Source organism: Natrix helvetica, assembly GCF_964273705.1.
Source record: "Natrix helvetica genome assembly, chromosome: 1".
NCBI classification, from domain to species: domain Eukaryota; kingdom Metazoa; phylum Chordata; class Lepidosauria; order Squamata; family Natricidae; genus Natrix; species Natrix helvetica.
The window spans coordinates 224160195-224175494 of record NC_138548.1 but is presented as its reverse complement, the minus strand read 5'-3'; the positions used below and the strand labels follow the sequence as shown (position 1 = coordinate 224175494).

Here is a 15300-nt window from a genome sequence, read left to right as displayed (position 1 = left end):
CCTTTAGCACCGAATTCTTGAAAGCAAGTGAGAGCTATTTTTCACTCTTGCTGAAATATTAAGCTCACACCTTCCCTTTTTTTTTTAAATGAATTTTTTTTTTATTTTCAAACCAACACAAACACACAAGACATATAACATAAAAAACCTCTTCAACTGCATACAGTGTCTCGATTGGGTTACAAGGTCTTTCTGCGTCCTTTCCTTAGTCATCACTTGAACTTTATCAAAAATCACATATTGTCAATCAAATATCTTTGTATACATTATTATTATTATACTTCATTTGTTTGATTATCACTATTGTTTCTCCATTTTAAATAAGGTATTCTAAATAGGTATCCATTTATATTATAATGATTCATTATATCATCTTCAATATATCCAATAATAAAGTTTTTTTTATACCCTATTCTAAGTCATTCTATAATTTTAGCATTGATAATTCTCTAATAATTTTCAATTCCATATTTTTTCCATTATTAGTATCAATTCAATATACACGTGTACAACTTGTTATAATTGTTAAACATCCATTAAGCATAGCTATTATTACATCCTTTTTATATGAAACATGTTAAATGTGAAGTAAATTTATATTACCGCATTTTATTACATCATCCTGAAATCATCCAATGATATTACATCTTTATATTCTATTCTATATAGAATTATTTTTCTTTTATAAAAATGTTTTTCAACATCATCTCCATCATTCTCACTTAGTTTGTATAAAATTTCATATTATCAATCTAGTATATGTAAATGCTTTATTATCATTATTGATCATTTATATGACTATAGCTATTATTACTTTATCTTATACATAATACTCAAAGTTTAACTGCATTTAACTAAATTTTATTGTGACATTTCCTTTCATCATCATGTATCCTTCCAGAAATAGTGCAGTCCAATATCTCTTGCCATTTGTAGAATCTGCATTCTAAGTGTTTTCTTGATAAGTCTTATGAGGACTTCTCTTGACAACTTGTTATTCATTGCATATGTTATAAAGATTTGAAACCCTCTATCTGTTCCTTTCATCAGTTTGACTTTTGTTATCGCTGGTGCTTCTGCCGAAATTACTCTCATTTTTTCTTCCAAATTTTCTCCCCTTTCTTCATCTATATTATGACATCTGAAATAGAGTTCCAGTTCATCAATCTCTCCTTTCCATATTTCACATTTATCATTTCCCTCCACTCTCGATTTGCTGTCAGTGTCAACAATTTTCTTATCACTTTCATATGTCTCTGTGGGTTTTTTTAACTCTGTCCTCAAATTTCATCATCATTTTATAAGTATTCTCAACTCTTCCCTCCGTACTTTCTGTATTTTGATCTATAATTTCAAGTCTCTTTTCAATTCTCTCTGTGATTATTAAGACTTTTTGAATTTCTAGCATAATTCTTTGCAATGTTAGTCCCTATTCTTCTTCATATTGGGCCATTTTTCCAGGTTATAGACACTGCCACTAAAACATCCAAGACTTTTGCTAGGTTTCAAACAAATTCAGTAAAGTTTTTCAGGTCAAAGCTTTCTCTTTCATTCAAAGAAACAACTGTATAGCCACTGACCCTTTCAGTAAACAAAGCCAATAGCTTTGAATTATCAGATGTTACCAGCCTCTAGCCTCTAGGTGGCAGTGATATATTCTTTCCCTCTGTTTTTGCCTCTTTTCTAAACTCCGAAGTCTGGAACAGAAGAACAAAAAAGTTTAAAGATTATGATCCTGCCGAGCCTTGCGAGTAAAGAAACTTTTAATCCACAAATACAAAAAATGGAAGAAGTATAGAGGAAGAAGGGAAAAAAAGACCAGCCCAGTTTAAAAGTAAGAGGCATTTGTAAAAAGTCCGTCCATAGAAAACAAACAAAATTAAAGTGAAAAAGATAACACGATAGTTTTAAACCAGTGTTAATTCACCACTTACTTCCTTCTGTCTTCAATTTTATTTTAACTAAGTCTTTTGGGTTTTCTCTTCTCTACTAATAAGGATTTTTCTCACCATTTCGACACACTGTCTCTCCTGTTCTGCTTCCATTTCACAGGACTGTCCCAACCTTCTGTAGCCATTTTGACTGCTTCTCTTGTAGCCGGCAAAAAGAGCTTTCTCCTGGATCAATTAGGGACTTTGCGATGTCCCTGAGATCAGCAGGACCTGCTCTTCTCTATCACCGTTCCTTCAGAACGGTTTAGATCCAAAAGGATTGTCCAGCAACAGAGATATCGACAGCAATCCTGGATCCCCAAGATTGCATGTTGTGTCATTGCGACATCAAGACCTGCCTCCCACACCTTCCCTTTCTTTTTGGCCACTCAAATGGATTTTTGAGAGATTATAGTACACAAAAGTATAGGGGATGAGTGACTCACACACATTTTCTTGCCATTTCATCTTGGGTGGTTTAGCTCTAGACTGAGTAGCTACATACAGACGCAGTAGAGGACTTGACATCTTCACCATTTAGTAGCCTGATTGTGAGATGGCGGCTATAAAAATGTGAAAAATAAAACAAATAGTAGGAATTCAAAGGAGTTTCTGAGTGCTTTTAATGTCTCAATCTCTTACTAGCATATAAACTAACTTTGGGGTGTGTTTGCGGTATGGTGATGTAAAATAGCATCCCTATCAACACTGACAGGCAAGCTACTATATATAAAAATAGAGAGCAAACCCCACTCCCTTATAGCACTAAAGACGGGTGAAATGCTACCGGTTCACCTGAACTGATAGTAAAAAAAAAAAATGCTACCGGTTCAGGCAAACTGGTTTTTCCAATGATCAGCTGTGACACACAATTTATATTAGCTAGAAAGCAGGATTTTCTGTTTTCTAGCTAATCTAAATCACGTGGCACAGCGGATTTCTTCCCCCCCTCCTCGCTGTTCGCTTACCTTTGCAGGAGTGTGCGCTAGCAGGTTCCGCCCACCCGTCATCACGTCCATTTTTTATGCTCTATGCATGCGTGGAAGGTCCACACACACACACGCTCACATTGCTACCAAACTAGGAGCAAAGGTAAGCAGATTTCACTCCTGACTAAAGATATTACCTAGTCAGGTAACAAAATGTCTGCTATTAAGTAACTAAGCTCATAGAACACTCCAGAGTTATCTCTTTCTTGCACTTACTGAAAGGGGACCATCAGACTGAATCTCAAATGATTTCAAACAGCCTTACATAGCATAACGGTTAAGGTGTGTGAAACTTGGCTGAAGTTGGCACACCCTAAATATGAGGCAAGCATGTAAGCAGTGAGCAGACAAAGCCTGGAATCTTGTCTAAAAGATCCCTTGCTGGTCATAGATAAGAAGAAAAGAAGTTAAGAAAGAAAGAAAAAATGTCTCCTGAACCAGACACAGGAAGCTGAGTCTGAACACATAGAAAATCCTCATTGCAGCTAATGATAAAGAGATTATGTTAAAGGAGATCTGAAACTCATTTACTCCTTGAATCTTTTTTTCCCTTTGGATCCAACTTACCCTAGGGATAGGCGTATTATTTATTATATATTATTTGTGTGGTACTTACTAAGCTGTTCTATTCAAGGACCGATCTATTAATCCAGAGGTGTCCAAACTTGGGAACTTTAAGACTTGTGGACTTCAACTCCCAGAATTCCCCAGCCAGCCATGCTGGCTGGGGAATTCTGGGAGTTGAAGTCCACAAGTCTTAAAGTTCCCAAGTTTGGACACCCCTGTATTAACCAGATCAGTTAGTAGACCTACCTACCTTCCTTTCTTCCTTTGAACTACAGAAAGAATAAAAATTAGCATTACTCTTATTTTATTTAATAGATAAAGGGATTCTTCAGTAGAGCCCCATTCCTGTGTCCATTTTGAGGATATTATTATGCTGGACTAAATCATTTTCCTAAAGGAGCTAACCGTGAGGAAATTGATTGACAAAATAAGCAATGGTTTTAAAAGTCTAAAAATATTTTGTTAGAGAAATGTAAGACAGAGGCTGTGTGAGAAATGCTAACAGCAAGAATAAATGGATTATAATGCTCTATAATGCATTATAGAGTGCAGAGAAGAGCAACAAAGATGATTAGGGGACTGGAGACTAAAACATATGAAGAACGGTTGCAGGAACTGGGTATGTTTAGCTTAAGAGAAAGAAGGACTAGGGGAGACATGATAGCATTATTCCAATATCTCAGAGGTTGCCACAAAGAAGAGGGAGTCAAACTATTCTCCAAAGCACCTGAGGGTAGAACAAGAAGCAATGGGTGGAAACTAATCAAGGAGAGAAGCAACTTAGAACTGAGGAGAAATTTCCTGACAGTGAGAACAATTAATCAGTGGAACAGCTTGCCTCCAGAAGTTGTGAATGCCCCAACACTGGAAGTCTTTAAGAAGATGTTGGATAGCTATTTGTCTGAAACGGTATAGGGTTTCCTGCCTAGGCAGGGGGTTGGACTAGAAGACCTCCAAGGTCCCTTCCAACTCTACTATTGTATTATTATTGTATAATTCCTGGCAAGAAGATTGGTATTTTTTTCCTACACCATCCACACTTTTAGCAGCATAGATTTTTTTTTCAAAAAAAAAGGTTCATCTGAAATGCAGTGGTTATCATGAGAATTTAATTTGCATAGCCTAGATTTAAAACCATTACTGCAGGAAAGAAAAATATTTCCAACAATATCCAGGAACACAGGATAGAACAGCTTCTGATATCTTTTTTTTTTTCATTATTAGAACAGCAACATTATCTTCCAGAGGAAAACTTACCAGTGTTATAAAATTGCAAGGTGGGAAGGCAAGCCTTATTTGCAAGGGAGGGGTGCAAATACAAGTTTGTGCATAGATAAGCTTTTTGGGGGGGCGGGGATTGGGAGATCACAAGTATATGGACGGAAGGAAGGAAGGACAGACAGATGCAGTATATGTGTGTACAAAAAAAGAATAGATACCAAAAATATATAAACAGTTAATCACAGATCCCCTAATAATAGCTGGGTTTTTATAAAGCTTACAACACTTGTGACCCAGAGTCAAAATACCATTTGGATATTTATTTTGGTCATGCTTTGCAGGGTATATGGGAAAGATTATAATTTGTGTAGGCAGTAATTACAGACAGTCCTCTATATTTTTTATGTTATCAGATTATATTCCAAGAGGCTGATCACCAGTCCATTTGATTGTAAGTTCAACCAGTACAGTTCTTACCTTATATAAATGGCACATGTCTAATTCCAGATGTACTGTAATTCACAGTCACTATACAAAAGAAAAATATTGCAAAATAAACATAATGAGATCAAAATAAACATAAATAGACAGGACTGGATAATGTCCAAAATGGTGTACTATCAGCCTCCTAACGTGTGACAGCGCTGCCAAGTATACATTTGCAGTGTGTAAGAAGTAAGAATTATCCCTGTAAAAGATAAGAGCAGTGGTAACGCCATATTTAGCCTCCAGGTGACCTAAGACACTTTACTGGAATATTAAGTAAGACATTATGTAAGAATGTTTTCTGTAGTTACAATAACAAGTTTGTTTCACACAACCTGGTTAAAAATACATGGCGGGTTAGGCTGTCTGTAGTCATGCTCAAAGTAACAATGCTGACTATAGTGGCAGCTGCCAAACAGGATGGAGAATACGTCAAACGGGATGGAGATTACTGGGAATGAGTAAAACAGATGGGATGGAAGTTACGGGAAGAGGACCCTTACATTACCAGAATTTAACCAGTATGATGAGTGGGCAATAACAAGGCCGATCTTCTGAAAATGTATATAACTATCATGTATTCCTATGGAAGGTGTCCTCCTTGGCTCCGTCATATGAGTATGGGGGTCCCTTTTGCAAAAGATAATAAATGGCTCTTTATTGTTGTTCAGCTGTCTCTTGGTAATTTCACACTAAAAGGATTATTCCCTAGGGGTTATTCTCACAGTGTTCCATAAATTCACCCTTTCCAACCTTCTGAGACTTTCTAGGTTGGAGTTGTGGACAGGTTTTTTGGTACCAGCAGAAGTTTGTAAGGCAAAAGTTTGTAAGAAGAGGACTATCTGTGGGGTCTGTGAAATTGAAGAATGTACATCATAGCTCCTCGTGGATTACTTTGGCACGTGATATTGTGGCGCTCGGGTTCATAAACTCAGGGGAATTTTGAATATGGCTTTGGAGGCTTTCTCGTGAGTGGCTTTCTGTGAACCTTCACAGTGTGCGATTCAAAGTACCTACAGCTGGCACAGCCATTTCCTTTGTCTCACAAGCGTGCAAGGATCCGCCTCCAACTGTCTCCGTGCAGAGCTTGGGGTGCTAAAGGAAAAAAGTGCTGAGGAAGAAAAGGCCTATTGCTGGACTATATGAATGCTTTTGCAGCAAAAGAGCCCTAACCTCTGTAGTAGATTCAGCATCTTAATGTGTTCAATCCAGAGATGGTATTCTTCCAGTTCACCCTGGTTTTGGGCAAACCGGTAGTGGTGGCAGCAGGAGGCTCCACCCAATCCGCCCAGACGTCATCATGGATACTCTGTGCATGCACAGAAGTGTAGCGCACGCTCCCAGGTCTGAACCGGAAGTGAAGATGGTAGCATTTTATGCGTGGTTCAATCCACTCATTGAGAGTTGGGAAGAGGAATAACAGATGCACTCCTATACAATCCAGATGACCCCAGTGATTATTAAAAGTATGTTGGCAGAATAATAATAATAATAATAATAATAATAATAATAATAATAATAATAATAATAATAATAATAATAATAATAATAATAATAATACCATAAAATGAATGTAAAAACTTGATGGAAATCACATTGCAAACAGATATGCCCTCATAAAGAGGGTGTTTGTTGCTTTATAAGAGGAAAGTGGGTTTGATTCTCCACTATTTACTATTCATTTTCCCCTCTATCCTTAGGTTCAACTAATCCACTATAACCATGAGTTATATACAAATGTCACAGAAGCTGCAAAAAGTCCCAATGGCTTGGTGGTAGTTTCTATATTTATGAAAGTAAGTATAGTAAAATTCCATAAATGTTTAATTACATTCTGCGGGGTGATTTTGAGAAACTAAGAGTGTTGGTGCATAAATCCAGGAAGTCTTAACTGCAGCCCTTTTCTACTTGGTACCCCAGATGTGTTGATATTGCAACTTCCAGGCTCCCCCATCCAGCATAGGAATGGTAATTCTGTGGACTATTTACAGGATGGGGAAGACAATTTTGAAGATTGCCTGCATTTAAAAACTGCTGGTTCTTTGGGGATAACACAGTCGTGCTTTAGGATGAAAAGCAATTATATCACTTGGGAGAGAGACACGAACATTACACAAATCCATTTCCATCTATCTGCAAATAATGTAGTAATATTTTATATTGCTGTAATTGTGTTATTAATAATAATGTTTTTAGGCAGATGCTCAGAAAACATCACAGATCTTTGGTGGGGCTTTTTTCTTATCCCATTCTTGTCCTTTTGGGCAGGGGTGGGCTGTTGGGGATTTGCAGGGATTTGGGAGAAAATCTAGTTAGGATTCTGTGCAGTTCAGAGAATCCCCAAGTCCCACTCCTAGCTGGCCCTGCCCACCCTGCCCCTCCCAGGAGTGCCCACGCAGCCCATTTTTGATGCAGGTAAGTGCAGGCGAAATACAGGCCTTAGGAAAGTTCAGGTGGGCCTCCGGGGCCTGAGGAAGCCGTTTTTGCCCTCCTGGAGGCTCAAAGAAAGCTTCTGGAGCCCATGGAAGGCAAAAATACCATCCCCACCCTGCCACTGTTGTGCAGGAGGCTGACTAGGCCAAGCTCACCCAGCAACCGGGCAGAGAGCCGCTTGCTAAAAGTTTTGAAGCCCACCCCTGCTTTTGGGTTTCTTCCCATCATAAATATTTCTAGGATAGACTGTACTTAGTTCATTTTTTGCACAAAGAAGAGTGGGATTACTTCCCAGTGAGCTATCCAATAATCCCTGTACTAAATGGTTTACATACATTGAGGTAAAGGCAGAAATAACATTTGGAAAGAATTTATTTACGAATGTTCTTTTCTGGGAAACAGGATTTGTAGACTTGCAGTCTCATTCACTTGGCACTACAGAAATGCTCAGGGATAGTCAGAACTGTCAGAGGACATGAAGGGAGAAGTGGAAGCAGAACTTCAACCTAAAGAACTGATGGAGTCCAATACTAGCAATCCTCCGAATAAGTTGCCCAGCATATAGAGGGCTATCCCATATTTCCTAAATCAATGTCATGCAGGTGGCAATATGTCACCTATTATATTATTTAATAGAGGTGAATCTCAGAACAATCTCCTTCAAGAAGGCCTGACGCTCACTCCACCCCAATGAAGAAAAGTTGGAGCTAATCTATATGATCAACAGTTGCTGCTGTACATGTGTGAGGGAGACACAGTCCAACAACACAGTTTCTCCACTCTAATGCACTCCACTCAAGGAGGAGCTTCAAATGGGATTTTTGTGCAAATTTTCATTCAGGTGTTACACCCTTCAAAGATTTGGTACAATCCTTTTTCTTTTTTTTTTTTGTAGCAGGCATGAATCTGGACACCTTGTTCCATGCAAAGAGCTTAATCTTTTCTTGCTGACTGCATTTTTCACTAACTGGCTATTTGGTGTGGGATCTTAGAATGGTATTGCTAAAACCAGCCAAAGGAGAGACATGGGGAGAGGTACATTATAAAAGTGACAGGTAGAAGAAAATCTAAGCTGATTCTGCCCTGAGCTGCTGCCATTTTTATCTATTACAGGCAGTTAAAATTTCAGACCTAATACAGTAATGGAACTAAAAGGTAGTTCGGCTTTCACATTGCAGCAGTTAGCTGATTTTTTTTTAATGTAACTAGGGAGAGAATAGAATTCTACACGGGCCTTTGACTTCCCAGGCATGGTAGGAACAAAGATAGCAGATTTGGCTGAAGTGGTTGTTGCATTTTGTATGATCATAAATCCTCATTGTACAGGAGGATCACTGGTTGCTATAACCACTGAACCACTTTCCTTATTTAAGGCTGGGGATAGCAAGGGTGGCCTACATGTCTCCATGCCTCCAACCTCGATTATACTTTTTAATGTATTGGATTAGGTTAAAAATGCAGAACACATTTTTTTTTCTTCAACCAGCACTTAAAAGGGTCATGTCCAAGTGATGATCTGATATGCCCAGGATAGGCAGAACACACAAAAAAAACCCAAATCTGTATTTGCCCTTTTTCTTGAATATCTCAGGAGGATGTTTCTTCGCTTTGCAAAAACTTTGTATCACAATAAGTAAGTGCCCTGGTTTACAAGAGAAATTAATCCAATAAAAAGGTCTCTTCTTTTCATACTGTAGAATGCTTAAGACTTTGTTGAGCCATGGTGGTGCAGTGGTTAGATTGGAGTACTGCAGGCTATTTATGCTGGCTGCTGGCTGCCTGCAATTTGGCAGTTCGAATCTCACCAGGCTCAAGGTTGACTCAACCTTCCATCCTTCCGAGGTCGGTAAAATGAGGACTCAGATTGTTGTGGGCAATAGGCTGACTCTGTAAACCACTTAGAGAGGGCTATAAAGCGGTATATTATTGCTATTTCAATCCTCCCCCCCCCCCACCGTATCCTGCTTTTCAGATAAGTAAAGAGGGGGGAAAAGGAATAGAGAAAAAACAATGTAAGTGGGCACTGCATTCTGAAGACTTCCTTGGTGCATTATTCCCAGACTACATCTTGTATTTTGTTGTCATGCGGTCCAAGCGCAAGAGTCAACCTGACAAGTGCAGGCTAATTAATTCATGGTCAGGTTCCACTCTGTAACCTTCACACTGTTTTGCCTTGAACTATCACTGCCATGTATGAATGTAACCAAGCCTTGTTCTAAATGAAGGCAGAGAGCAGAGGACAAAACATTTCAAAATGTTACAGAAGAAACCACAAAAAAGCAGGCTCACACCAGATTCATGCCTAAGCTCAAAGCAAGAGGACAAGGGCTTAATTACTTTTCTTGAGTAGTATTTTAAGGTCATGTTGATCTTTTCTGCATTTTGGATGTGGGAGAATTTGCTGCTCTTGACTGGAGTACAGGTTGATGCCCAGACCTCCTTCTCCTTATTAAATGCTCCAGCTAAACATGGTTTTGAATCCACAGTTCATCCCACTATAACTGCAGCATAGATGAAAATGCAGCATGTTGTGATTTGAGGCAGAAAGTGATATGTCAAGTTGTGGTGATCACCAGAACAGATCAGGTTTTGCTCTGGATTTTTGCCTAAATGTATCTATAGTAGCCCACTCTTTTCCCCAGAAAACTGAAGCCAAGAATGGTGGTGGTTCATGATTGAAAGGCATTCTTCATCTCCAGCATAACCATGTCAGATTGTTCCTGTTTTCCAACATTATTAATTAAATGTTTACATAAAACCAAAAACTAGGATGGCAAGAAGCTGGTGCAACTCATGTTCAGAGTATTCAAAATACAGCTGCCTTTCCTTTCTGTATCCTATTTTCCATTCCTGTACTAATGCAAAGTTGAACTGCCATTACTCATTTCATCTGATTGCAGAATATCCACATTTTTGCTAATTCTGTAGTTGTCCCTTGATTCTCTTCCTCCTACTCCCCCACTCCCATCCTGATAAATAGACGTTTTCCAAAAATAAGAGGTTCTTGGTTATTACTTTTGTTTTGACAATGAATTCTTTCCACCGCAGGTTTCTGAATCATCAAATCCATTTTTAAATCGTATGCTTAACAGAGACACCATAACAAGAATAACGTATAAAAGTAAGTTACTTTTTGACTCCACGTCAGTGCATAATGGGACAATCTTTCAATATGTATATTTCAGATTGAAAGGAATTTCAAAAGTGAAAGATGATAAAAGCATCTCTCAGAATTGCTGTATATGCTTTATTCTATGAGGCAATTAATCACAGAGTTTTTAACAAGAGAAATTCAAGCATCTTTCAGCTGTTTTGTGGTAGTGGAGTGGATTTAATGAAACGCATATTTTTTTCTTAAATGTCTGAATATTTATAAGAATTTTCCATGTAAGCATTAGGCAGCAGTAATAGTTAAAACATGATTAAAGTATAGTAAAATATGCCATAATGAAAAAATAATTGCTGAGGTATTTTTAAAAATCTGTGAGATACATAAAGTACAAGCAATCCATTTATTCAGTTCTTATTTAGGCTATAACGTGTGGCAAACTTATAATTGCTCTGAGTGTTTTCAACCATTCTGTATTATACAGTTCGTGTAAACGGAGATGCCAAATGCAACTGCTGACATTTTCTGAGATGTAAATGTCACCATTATCCTTTGTCAGTCAGGACCATGGACTCCTGCATTCCATGTTCCATTAGCTTCTTCTACTGGGGTTTCCTAGCTATAGTTCATTGTAATTGCCAAATTGGCAATTTATGGCTGTTGTTTTTCCTTGTGCCATTATTTCATATCAAGTTTGTAGGATATTGGAATGGAGCTCATTCCTTCTTCGGCCATGGTTTGTAGTTTTGTTTATCCTTAGTTCAAGTTGGAGCTATTGACCAAGATATAGAGATGGGGGGAACCTATTTGCCTCTGGTTGTGAGGCAGGGGCTTCTCTTATAGACCTTATGCAGAGGGGCAGAAAGAGTTGTATCTTCCTGTAATACACAACTGACAGATTACCTGCTAGGTGGTGTTGTGGGACTAAATAAAAAACATGTAAAATCAGTTCCATGGTTAAATAGTGCAAACCTGATGATGTTTGTCTATTGTGTTCGAAGAAGACCTTGACATCGTAACAGGTTGTGGGCTGGCCACAATGTGTCAGCAGGTGGCTGGTAAGGCCTATTTGGGCACAAAATGTTCTGCCTCATGTCGGGCAGACATGTGTGGGCACTATTGTTGCAGCATTTGCAGCTCTGACTTTGCGGAGTGCTCGCTTCTCTTGTGCTACGGTTGTTCTTCTGTCCTCAGATTCTGTCAGCCTTAGTGGATCAGCGTGCGCCATGTTGATCGATCTTGTGCCAGGGTTTCATATCCAGGGACTTGAAGGAGGCTTTCAAACTGTCTTTGTATCGCTTCCTTTGTATGTACACACACACACACACACACACACACACACTGTGAGATGGCTTTTCGTGAGACAGTTCACCATAGAGCAGCTGTTTGGGGATGTGACGCCCTGGCATCCTTGCAACATGGCCTGCCCAGCGTGTCTGGGCTTTCATCCGCAGGGTGTGAACTGATGGCAGGCCTGCTCTGGAGAGGACTTCTGTCTCTGGCACCTTGTCCTGCCACCATATCCTCAGAATTCTACGGAGTGCAAACCTAATCATCACGAACAAGGGATTTATTCTTTTCCTGGCAAATTGATAGAGAGCCGAAATAGATGGTAGTTGGAAGCAAAAGAAGAAAACAGATATGCCACCGCAAAGTAGAAACAGCAGGGGTTGAAATCAAGCATGGGCTCCCACATTCTGTTTAAGAGCTCCCCTAAATCACATTGCTGAAATTTAGTGACAAATCATATTTTTGTGAAAGGCTTACTTAGGGAAATACATTACCAACAAGAAAAATGTTGTCATCTTCCCTGAAAGCTTTTATTATATACACACACACACACACAAGATTTAACAAAGGAGGCAGGGAAGTTACCAAGTTCACAAGGCAGAACCTCTTTTTTAAAAAACAAGCTCATTGAGGCTTTCCTAATAGTGGTGGGAGGAGTAAAGCAGCAGGGGAATCCACTGTGCGATCCCACAGAGTTGGCCTCCTCAGGGTGCCGTCGGCCAGACAGTGTCGGCTGGTGACCCCCAGGGGGAGAGCCTTCTCTGTGGGAGTGCCTTCGCTCTGGAATGAGCTGCCCCTGGAGCTTTGCATAATCCCCGACCTCCGGTCCTTCCGACGCGCCCTAAAAAGTTGGCTTTTCCAGCAAGCCGGCCTGGCCTGTTAATTTTAACTCATTTTTAAAATGTTATTGTCCTATTAATTGGGTTTGTTTTTTGGATTGTATCTAATTTTCTTTTAACTTTTGTAATATGTGTTTTTTAATGCTGTACACCGCCCTGAGTCCTTTGGGAGAAGGGCAGCATATAAATCCAATAAAACAAACAAAGAAGCAAACACCAATCTGGACAGAACACCAGACTGTCTTCATGATCAAGCAGGGAAGCAGTTGAACTGTGGAAGTGGATTTTTTAAGCCAGCTTTGTCTTTGGGTGGTTTAGGAATCAGGTAGTGTAAGACTATGGTGCAGAAAAGCCCTTAGGACTGTGATGGCAAATCTATTGCACGCATGCCAGAAGTAGCACACAGAGCCATCTCTCTGGACACGCAAGCCATCCCCTTTGCTCTCCCAGGTTCCAGCATGCCAGCCAGCTCGCTTTCATGTGTGTGGGAGTGCTGGAAAGTAGAAGAGCTCTTCCGGTTTCTGGTATGCGCATGTGCACCGTCTACCTGGTCTTCTGGTTTCTGGTGCACATGCATGCACAAACACCAACTGGCTGGTGCGCATGCACATGCCAGAAACCAGAAGATCATCTTCCCGGTGCACACATGTGCACTGGGTGGCTGCTCTTCCAGTTTCCGGCACGCACACATGCGCTCCTGTTTCAGCACTCAGTGCCAAAAAGGTTCACCAAAACTGCCTTAGGATCACTTTTCTGTACATCAGAGGCGTATAGGAAATATAAGCCTCATCTTCCATCTAACAATGAAGATATAAAATAATGTATACAATGCATAAATATATAAAACTACAAAGGATAATGGCCATATACTTAATAACTGTGTGATTTGCTTAATCACCGACACACCCGGTCACATGGGTGCTTTGACTTATGACCACAATGACTTGGATTTCTGGTCCCAATTGCAGTCGTAAATTGAGGGCTTCCCGTATAAGCATTTTCAAGGCAAAAAAGCAATGCAGAAAGGAGTTATGGAAAATAATTTTGCAACTGTCATGGATGATAGATTATAGCTTCATTGCAGGGGAAATTTAGTTTTGCTTCATGTATCAAGAGGAATTCTGCATTGCTCTTAAGCAGCTGTCTTTTGAAAAACTCCTATTTTGGAACCTCATTTGTACAGCTATTGCTTAGCTTCAGCTCTGAGAAAATCAAGGACTATCATTTACTTACTTGCTTTTAGAATAAATTGGGTTGATACAATAAGAGTTGTACACTAATTGAAGAATAGTTTTTAAAGCATCACATTCACAAGAGTATGAATCAGACTAACAAGTCAGACACGCTTGTGGAATTTCAACGTGGGTTTTTAAATTGAGCTTTCATTGTTTTAATAAGGATTCCAATTCAAACAATCCCCTAGACACACACAGATATGCACAAAGGTATTTTCAATTATACGAAGGGATTGAAATGACTACAAGTCATTGGAGCTCCATCAACAGTTTTAAAGGATATTTGGTTTTATATTTGATTTTAAAACTCAAGAATTGACAGACTAATTACTGCCTTTTTTAAAGCATCTGAGTTGCATTTCTAGAAAAATCCCAAACCCAAGTTTTCTCCTGCATGTGTAAAACACTCTTTAGTTTACAGCCTTGATAGAAATATGAATGCATTTTCCAATTTTCAGTAAAATAAATGGTTCTAATTACTGTATAATAGAATTTCTTGTATTTCCATAGATCTTTTAACCTTATGAATCAAAGTTTATCATTCCAGCGAAGAATCTCATACGGTATTTTGGCTTAAAGTAAAAACTTTTAGTTGTATACGGCTTGATGTGAACTAAAGTATTACATTATTTTAGGCATGTAAATTGTTCTTCTCTGTACCTTCTGCATTAATGTTCCATTCGCCAGCTCAAAATTAGGAGCTCAAATATGTTTTAAACCTTTGTACTTGAAAAACAAATGTTCAGAAATGAACATTTGGAGATAAAGCACATTTAAAATATTTACTATGCGAGGTATACAATTTTCATGCAGAATTTTAGAAATAATATTATTGGACGGAATAGAATGACAACTCAAAATATGCAATTATTTCTGACCAGAAGGGAGTTGTCTGAACACACACACACACACACACACACACACACACACACACACACACTTCTTCAGTTTTTAAAATCTTTATTTTGATAATGGAATTTGATTATTGAACTCTGCCACCATAGGCTGAATGTCATCTGGTTGTAGCATTATACAGCATATGCAATATTGTGCAAAGAAATGGCAAGAGAAGATGCATGAGGAATATTATAGATGGTAACTTTATGACTATTTTAAATATATAGCTACATATGAATCTCATCTTTTATGAACCTCCGTGCAATTCTTTCCTGTCCTGTTCCACTAAAGCCTACAGAAGGC

At 38.8% G+C, this 15300-nt stretch overlaps 1 protein-coding gene across 2 annotated transcripts in view; it reads left to right on the top strand.

Annotated features, from left to right (window-relative positions):
- Positions 1 to 15300, top strand: part of CA10 (carbonic anhydrase 10) — a 431566-nt gene that overhangs the window by 386938 nt on the left and 29328 nt on the right. For both annotated transcript variants that reach the window (XM_081939543.1, XM_081939544.1), the window contains exons 6-7: positions 6895 to 6990; positions 10676 to 10748. In XM_081939543.1, coding sequence (XP_081795669.1) covers positions 6895 to 6990; positions 10676 to 10748 — 169 coding nt within the window. The remainder of the gene's footprint in view (positions 1 to 6894; positions 6991 to 10675; positions 10749 to 15300) is intronic.